This window comes from Ochotona princeps, chromosome 5 (assembly GCF_030435755.1).
Source record: "Ochotona princeps isolate mOchPri1 chromosome 5, mOchPri1.hap1, whole genome shotgun sequence".
NCBI classification, from domain to species: domain Eukaryota; kingdom Metazoa; phylum Chordata; class Mammalia; order Lagomorpha; family Ochotonidae; genus Ochotona; species Ochotona princeps.
The window spans coordinates 27,568,653-27,588,417 of NC_080836.1; the positions used below are offsets into that span (position 1 = coordinate 27,568,653).

General features: G+C 35.9%; 1 protein-coding gene across 2 annotated transcripts in view; it reads left to right on the forward strand.

Moving 5' to 3' along the window:
* ARHGAP15 (Rho GTPase activating protein 15) overlaps positions 1-19,765 on the forward strand; it is a 625,244-nt gene that overhangs the window by 410,611 nt on the left and 194,868 nt on the right. For both annotated transcript variants that reach the window (XM_004577187.3, XM_058664454.1), the window contains exon 11: positions 17,020-17,097. In XM_004577187.3, coding sequence (XP_004577244.1) covers positions 17,020-17,097 — 78 coding nt within the window. The remainder of the gene's footprint in view (positions 1-17,019; positions 17,098-19,765) is intronic.

A 19,765-nucleotide genomic window follows, 5' to 3' on the forward strand; every position in this document is an offset into this window, starting at 1 on the left:
TGGAAAAACTCACTTAGTTAAACCTTCTTTTAATGTTTCCTCAAGTATAACGTTCATCTTTTAATCCTTGGTCTGATATACGTATATCCATGTTTCCCATTCAGATTCTTTTCCCACCAGAAAGATTTCTTTCCACAGGTTTTTCATAAGTGGGAACAGTTAAACAATCTTCTCTACTGGGTAAATTAGTTCAGATGATCCATCACAGAAAAAGTTATGAAGATGGAAACTCAATGCTAAAAATCAACTCTTTACAGAAAATAGTTCTATAGAGAGACAGCGGGTCTTCAGGAGACAGTAGGAAAAAAAAATCATATTGGCATAGCAAAAAGTAATGTCCAGGGGTTCTGAAATAAGATCACAAGTCAAAATAATGTAGTTTAATATACTTCCCCAATCTTCATATACTGAAACATGGTGATTTTTAGTATTTAAAAGATAAGGTAGTTGAACCCCATGAATGAATCATCTGAGTAATATTTCGTATTGAAGAAGAATTCATGGAATACTTCGGATTCCAAATTTTTCAGTGAACTGAGGCAAATCCCACTACCAAAGAGGCCCTGAAGGAAACACTCAGAGGGCTCCTATTAACTAAGAGATTGCTTGGAAATGCTCTTTCATGGACAATGTTGCTTTTGAAAATATTTGAAGCTTCCTCTTATCTAGAATTTCTAATGCAAAAACTTGGGTCATTTACTGTCATTATTGTATTTAATGGCTTCATGATCAAGAGAAAGACATTTCACTTGATCAGCATTGTCAAATTGTGAGTTTCCAGTTCCATTTTTTAACAAGATTTTATGAATAATTTTGGTCATAACAGGCTTAAAGTTGGAAGGAGTCTGGCACCCATATGCCAGGAGAAGACGATTGTGGCTCTCTTCCTAAATTTTTTTCCTCATGGGCAAAATAGAATCAGAAAAACAATAGTGTATTTGCCCTGCCCCTCCCAATCTTAGTTTCTAGATGGTTAAATTTACTGCATGATATCCCCTGGAAACCCTGTCTAACCTTGAAAAGCCTCCTGAAAAATCTGCCTTAGGAATAGATTTTTCCAGTTCAGTTTGAAGTTCAGACACCTTTTAACTCTTTGGAGTATTTCCTTGAACCCAACTGTTTTGAAAATTATCGATCATTTAGTGGTGGGTATTTTTGTCATTTTCAAACACTAGGGAAAGGTTTTTTGTTTGTCTGATAATGCAAAGAATGGAAAAAGGAAAATCATATAGCCACTTCTGAAAGCATATGGTATTTCCAAGGTTGGTACCCTCCTCTTGAGCTTTTCTTGTAGTATACTTTGCTCTTATCTTAGGTTAAATATAAAATATTCTTTTATATTCTGGCCAATGAGTTAATAGGAATATGTATGTTTCTAGGTATACCAGCTTTTATTAAAATCTACTTTAAAGCTTGAATGCAAGCTGGAAATCCAGGACCACATCCATCTACCATACTATAGACCCATGAGTCCTCTAATTGAAGCCAACGTGCTGAGGCTGGGGTACTGGGAGTTATTATGCTAACTGGAAGTCAGAAATATAGCTGATGAAGCTAGTGGTTTCTCCACAGCTGCACATACAGTTGAAGTAGGGTGAGACAGTGCAGGTGATCACCAAGACGATGTCCAGAATGATTGTTCAGAGACCTGACGATTTAAAGGAAAACGATGTCACTTCACAACATTTTAATCTGTAGGAACTGAGACCAATACAGAACTAGGAACCTCAGTATAGAGTACTATGCTTACCTGATAGAAAAATCGTCAGTTTCAAAATATTATTTTTTATAAGTTTCATCTGATGGGAAATTAATGATAAGAATTTTTAAAAGTAAATTGCCTTTAGTCAACCTGAAAACTGCATTTCATTTTCTAAATCTTTAAGTAGAATGAGCTTTTGGGTAAGACAACTACTCTTCGGGATCGGTTTAAAACCAACATGATCTGCTCACTGTGTCTTTCTGTTCCTTTCCCATATGTATGCAATTGATTCCTTATCTTTTCCTAGTCTGTCTTCTATCCTTGTGAGCTTTTATTGAATGTGTCTTTTGCTCTCAATAAAGAATCTAATAGATTAATCCACACAAAAGTTTACATGATTAGTAAGGCTTAATGTGAAATCCCTCCATAGGATTTTAAAACAAAGGGATAAGACTCTAACTGAAGAACACCTGTGTAAAAGTTATATTTTGAGACAAATATCTTCTCCCAATTTCTAAAAATATGTTGTAAAGATAACCTCTATAATTAATGTTAAGACTTACATTGGAAATTTGTCATAAAATCTTGGTTATCAAATTGATAGTTTTTCATTTCATTCTTCCACAACACCTAATTATCCATTTTAATAACTGACTGTGGATTTTCTGTCATTATTTTCTCAAAAAGCAAACTCTAGTGACTATTATGAAAATTGCAAAATTAAATTTTTCTTTTAAGTTTTACATAAAGAAGTATATGAAATGCATTTGTAACTTGGTTTCCCACCACATAGGAAAATCACATAGGATAGACACTCCAAAGATATACTAATGAGCATCGACCTATGCAGACAGTTTTAGTGTGCCTTATTTATGTAAAACTGATTAGATGATAAATAAATATGTGCATGTATATATGTATACACTTGCCTATACATACATATTTCAGTAAGATTTCCAATATGGACCTAGTGACAGCATCACTCAGAAGCAGGAAATCTGGAGTGTATTATACTAGCACTAGCAGAATTTTAATAAACGAACAATTGGTATTGGAATGTCATTTCCTAAAGTCAGCAAGTAGTGGATTGCATAACCAGAGGGTGTCTAGCTGTTTGCTAGAGGGCTAATAGCTCTTGCGCAGTTCAGAATTGAGCTGAGAATATAGATGTCTTCTAGACTAATAAGAGAAAGAGTTACCTAACCTTGCTACAGGTAGTGTGAGGATAGAAATTAAGCTCAGTACTGTTTCTTAGCTCTGTATACTTCTTTTTGTACAAACCCTAAAATTGTGAATATCTGTGGTATAAATTTTCAAGGGAAAGTTAGAGCTTCTAAGTAGAGAAAATGAAGGTGTGTTTTCAATTCTATTTTAGAGACCTAAATGTCAATCTCCAAATCTGAGTGTATTTCCTCAATAATGCAATAGTCAAGAAAATATTTAACTCTTATGGGTGTCCCAAAAAGATTTTGAGTATGATCTCATGGGTCTAAAAGCATCATTCCAGTAAATTTGAGACACAATATAGAAGCAATATAGTACATTCAAGATCAGTGAATAGTTTAATGATGCTCTCCAAATACTTCTCAAATTGATCTGTGAGAACAAAAACCTAAGGATGTGTGACACAATAAGAAATATATTTTAATAAGAAAATGTTTGTAGGTATTATTGTTCATTCACAAAAGTAATGTACATATACATGTACATACCCTCACATCTGTATTCTCATCTATATAAATATATAACACATATTGTCAGATAATTGGGAAGTGCATAAAATAAAACATTGTTATAATTTCATATTATGGAGATCATCGCTACTAGAATATCAATGCATGTTACATACATGCACTCACACACTCACACATACATGTAACATCTAAACATGTGTATACATGGTTTGCTACTTATACCTAATGCCTAGAACACTTTTGGACACATAGTGAGCACATAATCACTATTTGTCAGATTCACAGAGAGCTGTTACTGATTAAGTGCTTTCCAGCCAGAATGTATTGAAATATATCTACTCTTTCCATTTTGGGCATCAGTTTGTGTCCCAGCTTCTCCACTTCCAATCCAGTTCACTTCGAATGGTTTGGGAAAAGCATTAGAGTATGTCCCAGATTTGTTGGACCCCGGCCACTCACGTGAGAGCCCCAGATGAAGTTTCTGACTCTTGGCCTCAGCCTGACTGAGTGCTAGCCATTATGACCATCTGGAGGATGAACGAGTAGATTAAGGATCTGTCTATCTCTCCATCTCTGTGTGTAATTTTGTCTTTAAAATATATGGAAATCTGGATCTCTTGTTCCATTTATCCACCCTTCAACAGAGGTCAATCTACCAAGCAGGCAGGACTGTGTCCTTGCTCCTTGTTTAGCACAAGTATTAACCATACCCAGAATTCAAACTCTCCTATATACTCAACAAGAAGATATTAATTCTAGTTATGCTTCTTAGGAATGTCAACATTTTCTTCCCAGACTTGGAAAGAACTTAATGATGCTAGAAAATATCAGAAGCTTGAGAGAACATGAAGAATTTAAAATTACTATCTTTTCTACTATCCAAGTTGGCCTTTGTGAATGATAGATCTACTCAAACAGGTTCATAGAGTAACTTGCTTTTTGTGCAATAGCTTGATTTTCCAAATTCACCTTACAGGCAGCAGTCGCAAACTCTCTCTCACCTGAACCCTTAGCACAGGCAGCCATCATGGTCCTCCAGGAAGTGGCTAGCCAAAAGGGCTTCATTAGAGTCACCTCCCTGAAGACGATCAAAAGTTATGCTCCACCAGCACAGAGACACTGAGAAATGGTTGAATGTGTTCTAAATTAAACTGCCCTGGTGGTGAGCGGAGATCTGCCAAAATCTTTCAATTAATCACTTTTACCTTCAGGGCAGAGTTAGGCCTGAGAGTATTTCAATAGGTTTTTATTGGAACAGGGTTATTTCAGATGTTAAACTATGTTGCACAAAGTAAAAATAATGTTATTTTTAAGTTGCTACTCTTGTTAAATAAAAGTTGGCAAGCATTCTTGGGGTCCACATTGTGTCTGCATTTGTGTATGTGTGTGGCTTTTCCTTGTACAGTAAACTTATTGATATTTTTTCAAAAGTGCATAGCAATGAATTAGCTGGTAAATATATTCATATAGTCATTTTCATTAATAATGTGTTATGAATAATAGAAGAAAAGTTTTAAGTATATAATTCTCTACAACACAATTGAGATTTTTTTCCAGCATCTTCAGCAGTGAGTTAATTAGAATCACCTGCATTTCCTTGGGTGGACACCAAATGGATTGCAAACAAAAACAGATTAAAATAGCTGCTGAAGCTCATGGCATACAGATGACAAGATTCACAGAAAGGACAACAAGGCACTGAAAATGCTCGCTTTTCAAGCAATTTTAGAGGAAATTTAGCTCTTGCGACTGCTTCGTAAAAGCTGCTTGTAAGTGTTTTGCTGAAAGGCTAGAATGGCTTTGTTTCTGATCCCTTGATGAGTGAGAGAAATGTTTAAGAAAGATCACTTTACAGAGAGATTCAGGCTGAAATGTGATGACTGTGATTCAAGCCAAGCCAAAAATTACAGTTCAGAATGAAAGGGGAGGGACGTGGTTTGGGAATCCATTTTCCCACATTCCTGAATCTCAATCATCCCAGCCAATGTTTTTTTAAAAAGTCCAACGGAAAACAATGAGGTCACTTTGTTTAGATGTTTGAAAAAAAAGTAAGGGTGGAGGGATTGAAAAGTATGACAGAAAATATATGAATTTTAATTAATATCTATTTCAAGCATAATAGGATCAAAGGCTAGACTTTATATAACTCTTATGACTTCATCACCAAAGGAGCCATTTTTCAGTGTTTTCTTCTTGTTTTTGTTGGTAAGCCTTTTATTGCAAGTCTTTAACTTATGAAATAGTCTGTTGCTAAAATCTTAAACAGAAAACACTGCACGTGGGCACTGAGCACACATTACTGCTTCCCAGACTCCAAAATTTCATTAGCAATGGCAAATCTGGGTAGCTGGTTTTCTTTCCTTAGTCCTGTTGTGGCTATTCCACTGCCGTCTAGACCTCGGCTTATGCTGGCATATTTGCTTGCAAACAACCAGATGATACTAGTGGACCAAATTAGACTCTTTGTTCTTTTTCTCCAAGTTATTCTCATGTAACACACTAAGCAAGTCACAATACCAACAGAATGATTTATTTACATCAGCAGGTCAAAGCATAACATAACACTGGAGCTCAAACATAAAAGAAACTCAAGAATGATATGAGATGAACAAAATACAAACTCCAACTTCAATATCTTCCAGATACATGATCTTTTCTTTAAAGACAACTGCTCTCATGTAATGATAACCAGAATCATTGGACAATATTTGGGCTCAAGACTAAGTTATCTAAGAAAGAAAGCAAAGAAACATAAGACAATGTGTCAAAGAATGTTTACTAACATCTTGTTTCCCTCTGTGGAAATACCATCTCTGTTGGTCATTGTAACTGCTGTCAGAACACAGATGATGAATTCCTTGTAGTGAGATTTCTCAGTCAAACCCAGGGTCTCTTAGTGGTCTTTTTCACCTTGACATTATTAGAATGAAACTGAAATGGTGTAATTCTATCAATCATGTTTTATATCTACTATACTACAGGCTTCATGCAGATAGATCCCAAATGTTTAAATGCATTTAGACATATGTGTAAGAATACACGTGTAAAAGATGAGATACCCTGCATGAAATATCTTCCTTTGACTATCATCTCATTTTACCAAGGGATTGAACAAAGTATGTAAATGGCTTAGATTATTATACATTAGTCATCGTGGAACTTATTTTGCTTTTCTTTTTCCTGATTCACCATCTCTCTCTCTCTCTCTCTCTCTCTCTCTCTCTCTCTCTCTCTCTCTCTCTCTCTCCCTCCCTCCCTCCCTCCCTCCCTCTCCCTCTCTCTCCCCTTTCCCTCTCCCTCCCTCCATCTCTCCCTCTCCCTCTCCCTCCCTCTCTCTCTCTCTCCCTCTCCCTCTCTCTCCCTCTCTCTCTCCCTCTCTCTCTCTCCCCTTCTGTACTCTACCTTTCAGATAAATAAATCTTTTAAGAAGATATCATCAAAGAAAAAGAAGCTAGAGTAACGGGAACTATAAAAGTAATGCAATAAATGATTTCATAAGCAAGCCATCTAACTTCCTGCCCTTCCCTATTCCTGCTCTCCACTTCTACAGTCTCCAGTAATAGTGCTATATATGTTTCCAAGGCTTAATTGGGATAATGCAGAATCATCAGAAACTCATAAAACAGTAACATACTCAAGAATCACAATGTTTTGTCCTTGTCCTCTCTCAATTGTAACCTCGGTGCAATATAAAAACTGCTTTCCAAGGTGCTCAAAGAGGAATAGGCTAAGAGGAAAGTACAGGGCTGAACAGAAAATGTGACCAATACTAATAAATTAATATGTGTTTCTGGGTCTTACATGAAATTTTGTTTGCTAGCACTAATGAGTTTGACAGATACTGGGGTAGAGAGGGTGGAACTCTTGACAGTGATCCTAACTACCTAGAATTGAACAGATACATTCTTTCTGATTCAGAAGTCTGTGTATTAGATGTTACCTTTACTTTAATTCCATACTTTCTGTTCTGTATGCTCTTCCAAGTTTAAAGTACTTTGCCCAACTAGGACAATGGATATATATGACTTATGATAACACTATGAATTACTTATCTGTGTCACAGGTTTTTAGCCATTTCTACAGTATGATCTTTTATAAAATCAAATCATTTTCTTAGTACCACTTTTCAGTCAGCATAAAATTATTTCACTAGAAGTTAATGTGCTCATGTCCCACAGCAGTAGTCTGGAGTTATTCCCACTGTCAGCTTCAGGTATATTTCCAACCAACGTGGACCGCCACCTGTTTGGAAGACCTGGGCTGGTTTACCAGAGTCTGGCTCTCGTCTGACCCAGTCACAGCTGTTGTGTTCATTTGAGGAGTGACCCAGTGGATGAGAACTCTCTCTGTTTTGTGTCTGTATCTCTCTACCTCTCAAATTGGTCATTTTTAAAAATAACAACAACTATTTATTTTTCTTCATATATTGAGGATTTTTTTCTTTTCATATGACTTTTCTACAGATACCTGGTAGCAGAAAAAAACATTTTCTTAAAAGATGAAGATTCAAAAATAATCCAATGAGATCTACATTATAACTAAAACAATAAAACAGAGCCCAGTGTGGTAGCCTAAAAGGTGAAGTCCTGCCTTGCACACACCAAATTCCCATATGGGCACCAGTTCTAATCCTGGTAGCCCTGCTTCCCATCCAGCTCCAGTCAAAAAGTTGTAATCATCTCTGTGAAACATGAATTCATAGCAGACTAGGACTGTAAGACTGTAACACTGGAATCAAAAATAAAATGAAAAGAAATGGCTTACGAAAGAAGTGAAAGAAAAGATGAAGCAATTTAAGTAATAGAAGAATCTTGGAAAAAGGATTAAATGACAGTAATTTTGTAAACACAGAAAAGAACAGGGGATGAAGATTGAAGAATATGAGAGGTACTCAAGCTGAAACTGTAGTGACTGATTCTGCAAATATTATCTCAACTCACAGACTCAGTATTATATTCCCTCTTTTGTCCCTCATCACTCAGATCCCATGTGAACAGTCAGTATCTATACAATCTCATGAAACCTGTTTTCAGCATTAAAATTCATATTGTGAAAAATAATGTATGCCTCCGATTCAAATTAGTGGGCAGAAAATTTGATTATTTTTCATTCTAAAAACTCAAAGAATAGAAAAGATATGTTTAAAAGAAAAAAGAAACAATAATGGCGCTGAAAACATAAAAAGTACAATCAATAGACCAGAAATGGAAACTCCAGTAAGACAGAAAGCAGATGGGGCTTAAAAAAAAAATGGGGGGGGGGGGAGAGTGAAAAAAATTAAAGGAGAAGAAACACCATCCCCAGACACCGTAATTAGATACAGTTCTTTCCAGGGCTGTCCTACAGGATATTCAAAATTGGAGTCAATAAATAAAAAGACCAGTAACTGGCAAGAGGAAGAAAGTAAATAAAATATTTCATTACTAACAGGATCGGAGGATTAGGAGAACTTGACCCCACTTATGATCCTTCATGAAGGAAGTAGGTGCAGTAGTGACTTGAGACTGACAGCAAGTTCCCTGAGGACAGGAGAGGCATCAGTGTTTGAAAGGAGAGCAAAGCAGAATGAGGCCTGTGGAGGATGGAGGAGGAGGAATGTTTGCCCAGGAGGAAAATCATTAAAGTGCCCCAGACCCCAAATAAAGCCCTGCTGACAGAGTAACTGGGAGAAACTCCATAGTATTGTCTACTCACAGCCATTTATCCTACAGAAGACCTTAACCCAATCTTCTCACTTAGAATGAAAGCAATCCAAAACAGTATTAGCAGTCTGCACAAATGTAGGTTGACTACAACATGTCTGAAATGTGTGGGATCAAAGTGTTCAGATTTGGGATTTGTTTTTCATATTCTGAAATATAAGCATATACATTAAATATCTTGCAGAGGGGACCCAAGTATAAACACTAAATTTATTTCATTTTGTTCTGGTTTATACATATCTTCTACTCATAGAAGGTAATTTAACACAATAGGGAATGAAATGCAGTTGCACTGTGTGTAATTTTCTACCTGACACAAAGTGTCAGTACTCAAAGTGTCAGTACTTTGGTAGATTTGGGATTTGGGATTCTTGGATTAGAGATACTCAACCTACATAGTAGGACTCATGACCACTGTTCATCCTAATTTGATCTTTCAGTCATGAAATGTAATCTGGTATTTCCATGACATTCATATTGAAAAAGTTCTTGACACGAGGCCAGTGCAGTAGCCTAGCAGCTGAAATCCTCGCCTGGCACAAGCCAAGATCCCATATGGGTGCCGGTTCTAATCCTGGTGGCCCTGCTTTCCATCCAACTCCCTGCTTGTGGCCTGGGAAAGCAGTCAAGAACGGCCCAAAGCTTTGGGACCTTGTACCCGCATGGGAGACCTGGAAGAGGCTCTTGGCTCCTGGCTTTGGATTGGCGCAGCTCTGCAGTTGCAGTCTCTTGGGGAGTGAGTCATCCAGCGGAAGATCTTCCTTTCTGTCTCTCCTCCTCCTCTCTGTATATCTGACTTTCCAATAAAAATAAAATAAATCTTTAAAAAGAAGTTTTTGGGCCCGGCGGCGTAGCCTAGCGGCTAAAGTCCTGGCCTTGAAAGCTCCAGGATCCCAAATGGGCGCCGGTTCTAATCCCGGCAGCTCCAGTTCCCATCCAGCTCCCTGCTTGTGGCCTGGGAAAGCAGTTGAGGATGGCCCAAAGCTTTGGGATACTGCACCCGCATGGGAGACCCAGAAGAGGTTCCTGGTTCCTGGCATCGGATTGGCACGCACCGGCTGTTGCGGCTCACTTGGGGAGTGAATCATTGGATGGAAGATCTTCCTCTCTGTCTCTCCTCCTCTCTGTATATCCGGCTTTCCAATAAAAATAAATCTTTTTTAAAAAAAAAAAAAAAAGAAGTTCTTGACACGAGAACAGAGAAAATGGAAGTTTATATTGAGCAAACAGTGTAAGAAAATGTTTTCCAACTGAAAGAGACATATGCTGCTAAAATTTGAAGAGAAAAAAAAAATCCCTGATAGAAGAATGGATTTACCTACAAAGCATCGAAAATCACTTTGACATCAGACATAACAGCAGGAGTGCAAGATGATAATGGGGACTTTGTTTTTAATTTAGAAAAGCAAAAGATTATGAAACAAAGTATCCAAACCAACAATCAATTATGAAGCAAATGAAAAGTGTCATTGAGATGATAGATATAAGAAAAATTACCAATCACATTATTTTATGATTCAAAAATTTCTAAAAAAAAAAAAATGAACTCAAGAAAGAATGGCAGCAGAGTGTAAGGGGAGAGTAGCGGTTGTCGTAGTCAGTAGCACAAAATGAAGCTGCTCAGCCGCACAAGCATTCAAGTGTTCAGGGGCATTATTTGCTGTCAGTGGAACCAATGCGGACAAGGCAGGTGCAGCAAATTTCCACCATGATAAAAAGGTATACAGGACAGCACGTTTATACAGAAAATGAAGAGCCCTTAGACAAGAAGGGAGTATACATTCAAGCTTGTGTCTGGGAAGACTTCCTTTGTGGATATTGAAACCAATAGTAACCGCTTTCTTTCTTTTTTTTTTTTTTTAACAAATAGGAACTTTGAAGTGTGTCATAAAATATTAGTAACAAAATTACGTTTCCTAAAGTTTAAGAAATAATAACAAGATAAAACATCTTGGAAGTGTTGAAAGAAAGATGAGCAAGGAAGAACAAATAATTTAATTTTTTTTATATTTATTTTCATTTTATTTGAAAGGTAGAGCCACAGAGATCTTTCATCTCTGTCTTCCAGAAAGACATCTCTTCCCCAAAGAGATCTTCCCCAAATGTGTGCAACAGCCAGAATGAAACTGAGGTTAACTCAGGAGCAAGGAATTCAATCCAGGTCTCCCATATGGGAAACAAATACTGCTATATCCTACGAGTGCATTAGCAGCAAGCTGGAATTGGGAGTCATTACTCAAACATAGGCACACCTATAAGGGATACAGATTTCTCAGATAATGACTTAACTATTGTGACAAGTGCCAGCCCGCTTTTATTTGTTTACTTTTAAAATACAAAGTAACTGGCCCTAAAAAAAAAAAAAAAAGAGAAAGAAAGGAACGAAGGAAGGAAGGAAGGAAGGAAGGAAGAAAAAGAAAGAAAGAAAGAAAGAAAGAAAGAGAGAGAGAGAGAGAGAGAGAGAGAGAGAGAGAGAGAAAGAAAAGAAAAGAAAAGAAAAGAAAAGAAAAGAAAAGAAAAGAAAAGAAAAGAAAGAAAGAAAGAAAGAAAGAAAGAAAGAAAAGTAACTGGCCCTGCACATTAGCCTAGTGGCTGAAGTCCTGCCTTGCATGTGCCAGGACCCCACTCTGGGTACCAGTTTGTGTCCCAGAGGCCCTGCTTCCCATCCAGCTCCCTGCTTCTGGCCTGGGAAAGCGATAGAGGATGGCCCAGAGACTTGGGACCCTGCACCTGTGTGGGAGTCCCGGAAGAAGCTCCTGGCTCCTGGCTTCGGATCGGCTCAGCTTTGGCAGTTGCAGCCACTTTGGGAGTTAATTAACGCATGGAAGATCATACTCTCTGTATATCTGACTTTCCAATAAAAATAAATAAGTATTTAAAATAAAATAAAATACCGAGTAACTTACTATATTAAAGAAAGAAATAGACAATAATCACTTGAGCAGAAAGAGCATGAAGTGGTAGGAACCATGATTTTATCCTTTCTGATATTTGATAAATACTATTCAGTGTAAATACATGATAGACAGATATATAACATAACATACAATAAGAAAAAAAACTGAAACAGAACTGCTAACAGTGCCTGCCTTTAATTGATCTGAATAGGCACTTAGCTCTTATTGTACCATATATCCTATGTAGTTCAATTTTTACTTTTTCTGTAGAAATATGTTGCCCTTGGGAATAACCAACCATCTATTTAGTTATGACAAAGTCACATAGTAGTCCTATAGAACAAAATTGTTCAGAATTGGGTCAGTTATTTCCTAAGGTAATCACTATTAGAAAATGACATGAATTTGAGGATGAGCTTCTAACAAGAAATTAACAATAATTAAATATTGTCAGCACATAGATACAGTGTAATACCAATCATTGCAAGGGAATGCAGATTGAATTTGGAGTTTTAAATTAGATCCTGTACTTTCCCACTTGATCTTGGCCAAGAGGCCGAGAAGTGATTAGATCCTGTACTTTCTCAATACATGGAATTTAAAGTGTGTGAACAGATAACTTCGCAGTAAATGTTGGAAACATTCCAATTTAAACGAATAGTAAGTCTTAGAAGCACACACACACACACATACACAATGCCACCATCACCTTCACCACACCGCTATTTAGCTATGACTCATGCAGGAATTTGGACAGACCAAGAAATAAATGGGTAGTTTGGGTGTTCCTGTACTCAAAGTTTAGCCAGGATTGGAAACCAGAAGTCCCAAGAATTGTGAAAATGACTCTCCCTGTGGTAGCTCTGGCCTCCTAGGAATTAGGAAGTACCATAAATCGCAGGAAGGGACAGTCTTTGCTCAATTCCCAGCCTACATTTGCAGGCTACAGAGGTTGAGATGCCTTTTGTTATGGGTCAGAAAAACAAAGGGCCTTCTTAGGCACACTGCTCAATCAGGCACAAACCCGCACAGCTCTGTGGTTTGTCCATCATTCAGGCTACCAACACTGCTGTCTAATCTGTACTTTATTTTTAATAGTCCCACCTGCATGGGCAAAAACTGCCCATATTTTGGAAGATAAGCCAGTCAACTCTGGAAACAGTACTAGTCTCTTCGATTTCTTTTTGGAAAATTTCTAAGATTTATGGTGGGAATTAGTTATGACAGCTGCATTCTTTCCACTGAACTTAAACCACCATTTGGTCTAATAACTCCTAACCGTGTGTCTATCCTTGTCTAAGCTTCTTCAGAAGAAACAGAAGGTACAGAGTTTTAAAAATCTGCTGTAGTTATAATTCCAGTAGTTTCTGCCAATGCTAAACACTATTTTGAAACCTTAGAAGTTAAGTTGATCATAAAATAATAAAGATATTTCAGTGAATGTAATTTGCTTGTGAGAAGTTTTAGTTGCTATTGCTAATGCAACTTTCCTTAAAAAAAAAAAAAAAAAAAAAAAAAAAGGTAAAGAAAGAAAGAAAGGAAACAAGGTAAAATCGGTTCGTTTCATCATGCCCCCTAAGTATTTTTAGCATAAAGCCAAGTTTCCTGTCAGCATTGACAGTCATGTTATTTTCTTGAGAAAGGCACATCTCAAAACATTTTTTTTTCTCCCAGATTTCACCAAAGTAAAACATGGGTACCTTGAAGACACTGCTCATTTAAAAATCATAAAAAGTTTAATTATATTTCCAAAGTAAGTAGTTTTCAATCCAGCTAGTATAATGTGGTAATGAAAAGGATGTCCAAATCCACCAATTTACATGGGTTTGGTTTGGCATAACTTTCAAAGATTTTGGAGTGAAAAAAAGGACAGCACGTGAATAATATAATGGCAATCCGGTTAATATTTCTAGGATGTGGGATTTGCTGTTTCTGTGAGCCACTCAGTGGAAAACTAATCAACTTCAAGACTGTATCTCTATAATTTATAATTGTTAAAATTCACTTATAAGATCCATATTATTTTGCAAAATGTAATACCCTCCTTTCTAATATCTGCTTTGTCATTTTCGCTCTATTTGTGTAATTTTAAAAGTATGATACCGAGGGAGTATAAACCACTCAAAACAGGAGCCAGTAATGTCAGAGATTGTTATTTACGAAATAGATGGTGTTGATATCTGTGAATCTGAAAGACTTGGAAGTTATGTACCATTAGAGTCATGTGCATCTAATATGCTTAACTTGCTCGCTCTTCAGTTTCTCTCTTAGTAGAAAAAGCCATAGTGAAATGTCTGCTCTGTGATTCAAGTGACATTGGTGGCCCAGGTGTGAATCATTTTCCCTGGCAAATCTCCCTTCCTCCTAAATCAAAGTTGAGTTATTAATTTAAGATGAACATGCTATATTTAAACTAAACTGCATACTGCTTTCGATTATACTATTCGAATGTAATATCTCCAACCCATACTGCTCTTTCAAGTGTTTTTGATAATGAAACTTTAAAAACAAATTTCTACTAAAAAATCTGAAAGTCCTTTTTTATGTGTGACTTCAAGCTTCTATAGGAGAACAAGCAGTTTTGGATATTGTGAGATTCATTGGTTGAAATTCAGTTAAGCATTCTAAAGAGCATATATATTTTTCATAAAATTTTAGTACTATTTGAAAAATGGGTAAGTCCTATCTTTAAAATAGAGTTTTAATGTAAAAGGATACATATATTAAAGTGACATTTACAGTAACATTTTCTTGTAATTGAAATAATTGTATTATTGATCTTTGATAAAGGCCCAGATAATTAGCACAATAAATTTTAAAAAAGAAATAAGTCATTTTTCTCATTTTCATTGTAAATAGATATCAATAACGTTTCACCTTTAATCTTTCCATAAGATATAACTAGTTTGAGGCTTCATATAAAACTATTTAGGATTTCTTATTGGGGAAACATACACATACTTTACTAATGTTTCCGTATTCTGTAGTCTTGGTCTCTAAATTCTTTCAAAACAATGGGGAAAAACAGAGCGATTTCCCTTTGTTACAAATCTTTGTCTGTTTATTTGGGTTGGAAAGAAAGGTGAAGTTGTTCACCACTCATTTCTCTGAATGGCATTTAATTACTGTCCCCAAAGTTTGAAAACTTGAGTTCATGAGCAGTTTTTATAGACAGTACTGGGTCACTGAAGGTGATATTGCACAACTCCAAGATACCTTCCTTATGAAACTACAGACTTTGTAAACATTTGTTTCATGTTAACAAAAATTCCCTAAACTACAGTTAAATAACAAACATCAGTGACAAAAGAGGAAAGTAATGGTTAATTATTTATAATTTAATCAAGAAATATTCTGGATATCTGTGGGTGAACTTAAAAGCAACATGCACCAATAGTAAGATGAAGAGTGCAACACTTTTTAAAAAGATGAATATGATGATCATTACTTTTAAGCCATCAAGCACACATTGCACTGTAAAACCAACAGGAGTACCTTTAGGTTATTACAGCCATTTTGTAATGGAAAAAGTCTTTCTGGCTTTTATACATGCATATATCTTAGATAATTTTACAACTTGTTAATAGCTCTCTGGCCTCATCCAATTCCTCACAACTTGTAATTCTTAGGAAGAAATAGAATCTAAGTAATTTATTCTTAGATTAGTCAAGAATTACAAAACTCACATAAATTAATACATTTGCTAATAGCTATTCCATTTTATTGTCATTATCCCAAGTTACTCTGTGGTTTATTACATGGCAGAGCAAGAACCATGGTAAATGATAGTTCTAAATTATGCCATTAATACATGCTATAATTTATATCATCCTACCTTGACCTGCTGAAGAAATATGTTGTATAATGGTAGAAATGTTACAATATAAACTATGTAAAAATATGGAGGTTATTAAGCAATATAGGAATCCATTGAACATCAGTAAAATTCTCTGTGAAGTGTTTATTCTGTTAGGATATGACAGTAATTTCTACTAATTTATTTAATACTCACCATTGTGAATTACAGTGATTAGCTATGGTGTTATATCCCCTTCTCTAGGGAAAAGGTTACCAAAATGACCTCTACCTCCACTGTCAATCACGCAGGCCTTCTGAGGGCCTCGAGATGTCGAAGAACCCAGATTATTGCCTTTAAAATGATATTATTAACACTTCCTTATGACAAGTAATTTCTATAAGTGTTTTTTGTTTTCCTTACCTCTTTATTCATCCTCCTGATAATTTGTACATAAAAATAACAATATGCTATAAGCAGATATGTTGAAAATAAATAGTCAAGTATTTAAATCCATTGCCTGGGTAGGTTAGTTCGAATTACAGATGACTAATTTTAAAATAATCTGAAACTAAATTCTGCTTATTTTCCCAAGATTTTTTTAATTTACCTGTATAATGGAGCATTTTGTTGCCTTCTATTGTACATAGAAGTTTCTAACTTAGTTATACCTCAAGAATTTGTCACTGTGTCGTTTCAAATAACTAAACCAATATATAGCATCCTGGAGCAATTGCAGCATGGGATATCAATGAAAATAAATGAAATAGAATGGAGGGAGAAGAAGAAATATACAAAAGGAGAGGGAACGAGGAAAGGTGAAGGGCAGGAAGAATGAAACGCCTCCCAAATATGTGCAGTTGTTCTATCTTCCTGAAGAAGAACACCAGTGCAGATACACTGGGCAGATCTTTCTATCCCCAGTTTGAGTTCCTTCTCTTGGGAATATGGCTTAGTTCCAGAATATAATCTCAGGCCATCTAACACTCTTTTGTGCCTCAGCTTATTTCTTGATTTCAAATTTATGGATGATTGTGTTTGACTATTGTGATTAGTTTTATAGAAATAAAATTTTTATGGTTACATCATTTAGAACATAGAGATGCATTTTCTTTATGAGAAGTTATTTAATATTGATTTCTTACTTTCTTCCTTCCAAGATTTACTTTTTCTCTTTCCATTTCAATTATTATGTATGCTAACATAAAGTATACCTTTCTGTTCGCAGGTCTAGATGTTGATGGAATTTATCGAGTTAGCGGCAATCTGGCAACAATACAGAAGTTACGATTTATTGTCAACCAGGGTAAGTCATTTCCTCACCAAATATGTTTTCATGAATTTTGCTTCTAAGAGTATTTCCAGATTTTTGCTGTTTTTAAAGGAATAGATAATGGGAGAAAGAGAAAATTTCACTAGATAATAAAAGATAAAAAAATCTAACTGATAATGAATAAAATAAAAGGAAGTACAAACTAATATTGTATTTTTAAGAAATAGTGAATAGAATATATCAAACTAAAGTGGCAGAAGAAAATAAGTAGTAGCTGAAGGAAAACCAGCCCAACCTCAAAAAACTGCTTACAAATAATATATTGATGTATTAAATACAGAAATTTTAAACAAAGCATTATGTATTAAATTACAGAAAATAGAATTCAAAATCACAGATGTTAGGAAAACTATATAGTAGGTAAGGAAATTAACAAAATGTCAGGACATGTGCATGCCACCAAGTTAAACAAAGCGTTACCACTGCATGTTGGAATGGCCACAAACTGAAACATGGATAAACACCAAGTTCTGATTAAGATGCAAAGGAAAGGAGATTTATGGAACCTATGTTTTGTGCTCAATTTTTCTGTAACTTTAGAAAGCAAGTTAATGGGGAGAAAATGAACAACCATGAGTCTAAAACATCTTAAGATCGTGTTATGTAACATTTAGAATCATATGGAGTAAAAGCAAATTTCTCTTGTGTCTTTGGGCATCTTATTTCCACCCCCTTTGCCTTTGTTGTTTACCAGTGAAAACAGTGGAGTATGAGATATGCCATTTGTAGGAATCAGGTTAGATAACATGAGCCTGAGTGTTTTCCTTCAGGAAGATTCCAAGTCAGATTCCTTCTCTGTGCTTCCATCACACCGTGTGTAGTTGGTTCTACAGTAGGACATTCACATCTTGAACATCAAAAATCGTAGCTTTTAGAAGACCTACATATTTAATGCCTTCTTTGGGTGAAAATATAATCAAATGCACTTGATGACTACATTTCGCTGGCATTAACATTCAAAAATCGTTGGGCCAAATAATAGTACACTGGGTGACATGTCTGTTTTTTGCACAGATTTTTAAAGAAAAAGGACTTGGATAACCTTCATTTAGCTTTCCGGATCACTAGTCCTACAAACTTTGAAGCCTCCCGACAGGGAATTCTTAATTACTTTTTGTTGAACTCAGTGTGTTTGTGAATGTATGTGTGAACATGTGTACATTACACATTGCAATCTTAATATAGGTAAGTTTTAATTCTCTAGCAGTTGAGCTCAGGTTAAAGCACTCTGGCATGTTGACTGCTCAGCTTGGCGAGTTGCCACATGATTCCTCTTGCTGAGAATCCCCGTAAGGCAGGATCTCCAAGCTCTGCTCAGTAATGTGACCTTTTGTCTTTCACAGTTACTTTTCTGCTTGAGAAAAACAGAACTAAACGTTACCTCATTTGTTCTTATCGATCCCATTGGACTGAACTAGAGTCCCCTCTGTGGGGAAAAATTAGATAACACAGCCCCAGCCTCATTTTCATTCCTGTTTATAACCAGCTAAATACATTCTTATAATATATTTCATGCTGAAACCATATCCTGATTGGGATTCAAGACAGCTGGGCAACACATTTCTTCCACACAGAAGAAATCTCAAAACAGAAGCCAGGCTAGAAACAAACACTAGTTGCATTTCTTGCCTTTAGAAAATATAGACTCAGCAGTTTGAAAAGACACACACACACACAAAATCTGCAATGAAAACATGAAATCTGTCCATCTCATCGTTTGTAATCCAAACTTCTCATCCTCCAAGGCTGTGTAACTGCTCATGTTTCCATGAGAACTGACAGTGTAAGGCTGGACAGAGGCCTGAGTTGGTATCTGGTAGCACAGAATTGTCAGTAAACTGTCTCCCTGGTTTATAGCACTGTCAGAATGTTGCACACTCTACACAAATTACGCTATGTTAGAACCTTTGATACTGGTGACTGTCCAAGTTGTGTTTGTGCATTTTTTGGATTAGATGATGAGTGAAATGCATATACCAATCCCTTTCAAAATTTCCTAATTAGATGAGCCTTTGCATGGATTTTCTGGACTGCTCTGTAACCTTTGATGTCTGTGCTTTACCCTCCTATCTATGCACTGGGGCCAGAACAGCAAACCTAGCAGATTAGAAGCAGTGCTCAATACAGAAGCTGTAGATGAACATATTTCCTTCTTGGTATATGTGTGTTTAAATAAAATGTTAATTTTGTGAAAAGCATAAAGTGCTATATAAACATGATTTACCCTGTTTTTTGTCATTCAAGATGAAACAAATGATTCTGCCATAAACTCCATGCCTTAACACCTTTACACCCTCCCTCCACATTGACCTTGCGTAATGTTTCTCTTTTAGAAGTCCCTAAATATACACTTTTAAGTGAATAAGCTCTATCAACTGTTTGACGAGACAAATGAAAAGTGATTTTGGAAATTTTCAAGAACAGTTGAATTGCAATTTGTGTGTTTCACTAACTTTCTTGAATGCTATAATCATCAGCAATTCTAAATACACCAGTTGAATGATTCAATTTGTTTTGGTTTTCTGTTTGACTCACTGAATCAGTAAGAATTAGACATCCTTATTATACTTCCACATCAGATGACATACAAGTTATTTTCAAAGAGATCACTTTTGAAAAGCATTTTCTAATTATAACTGGC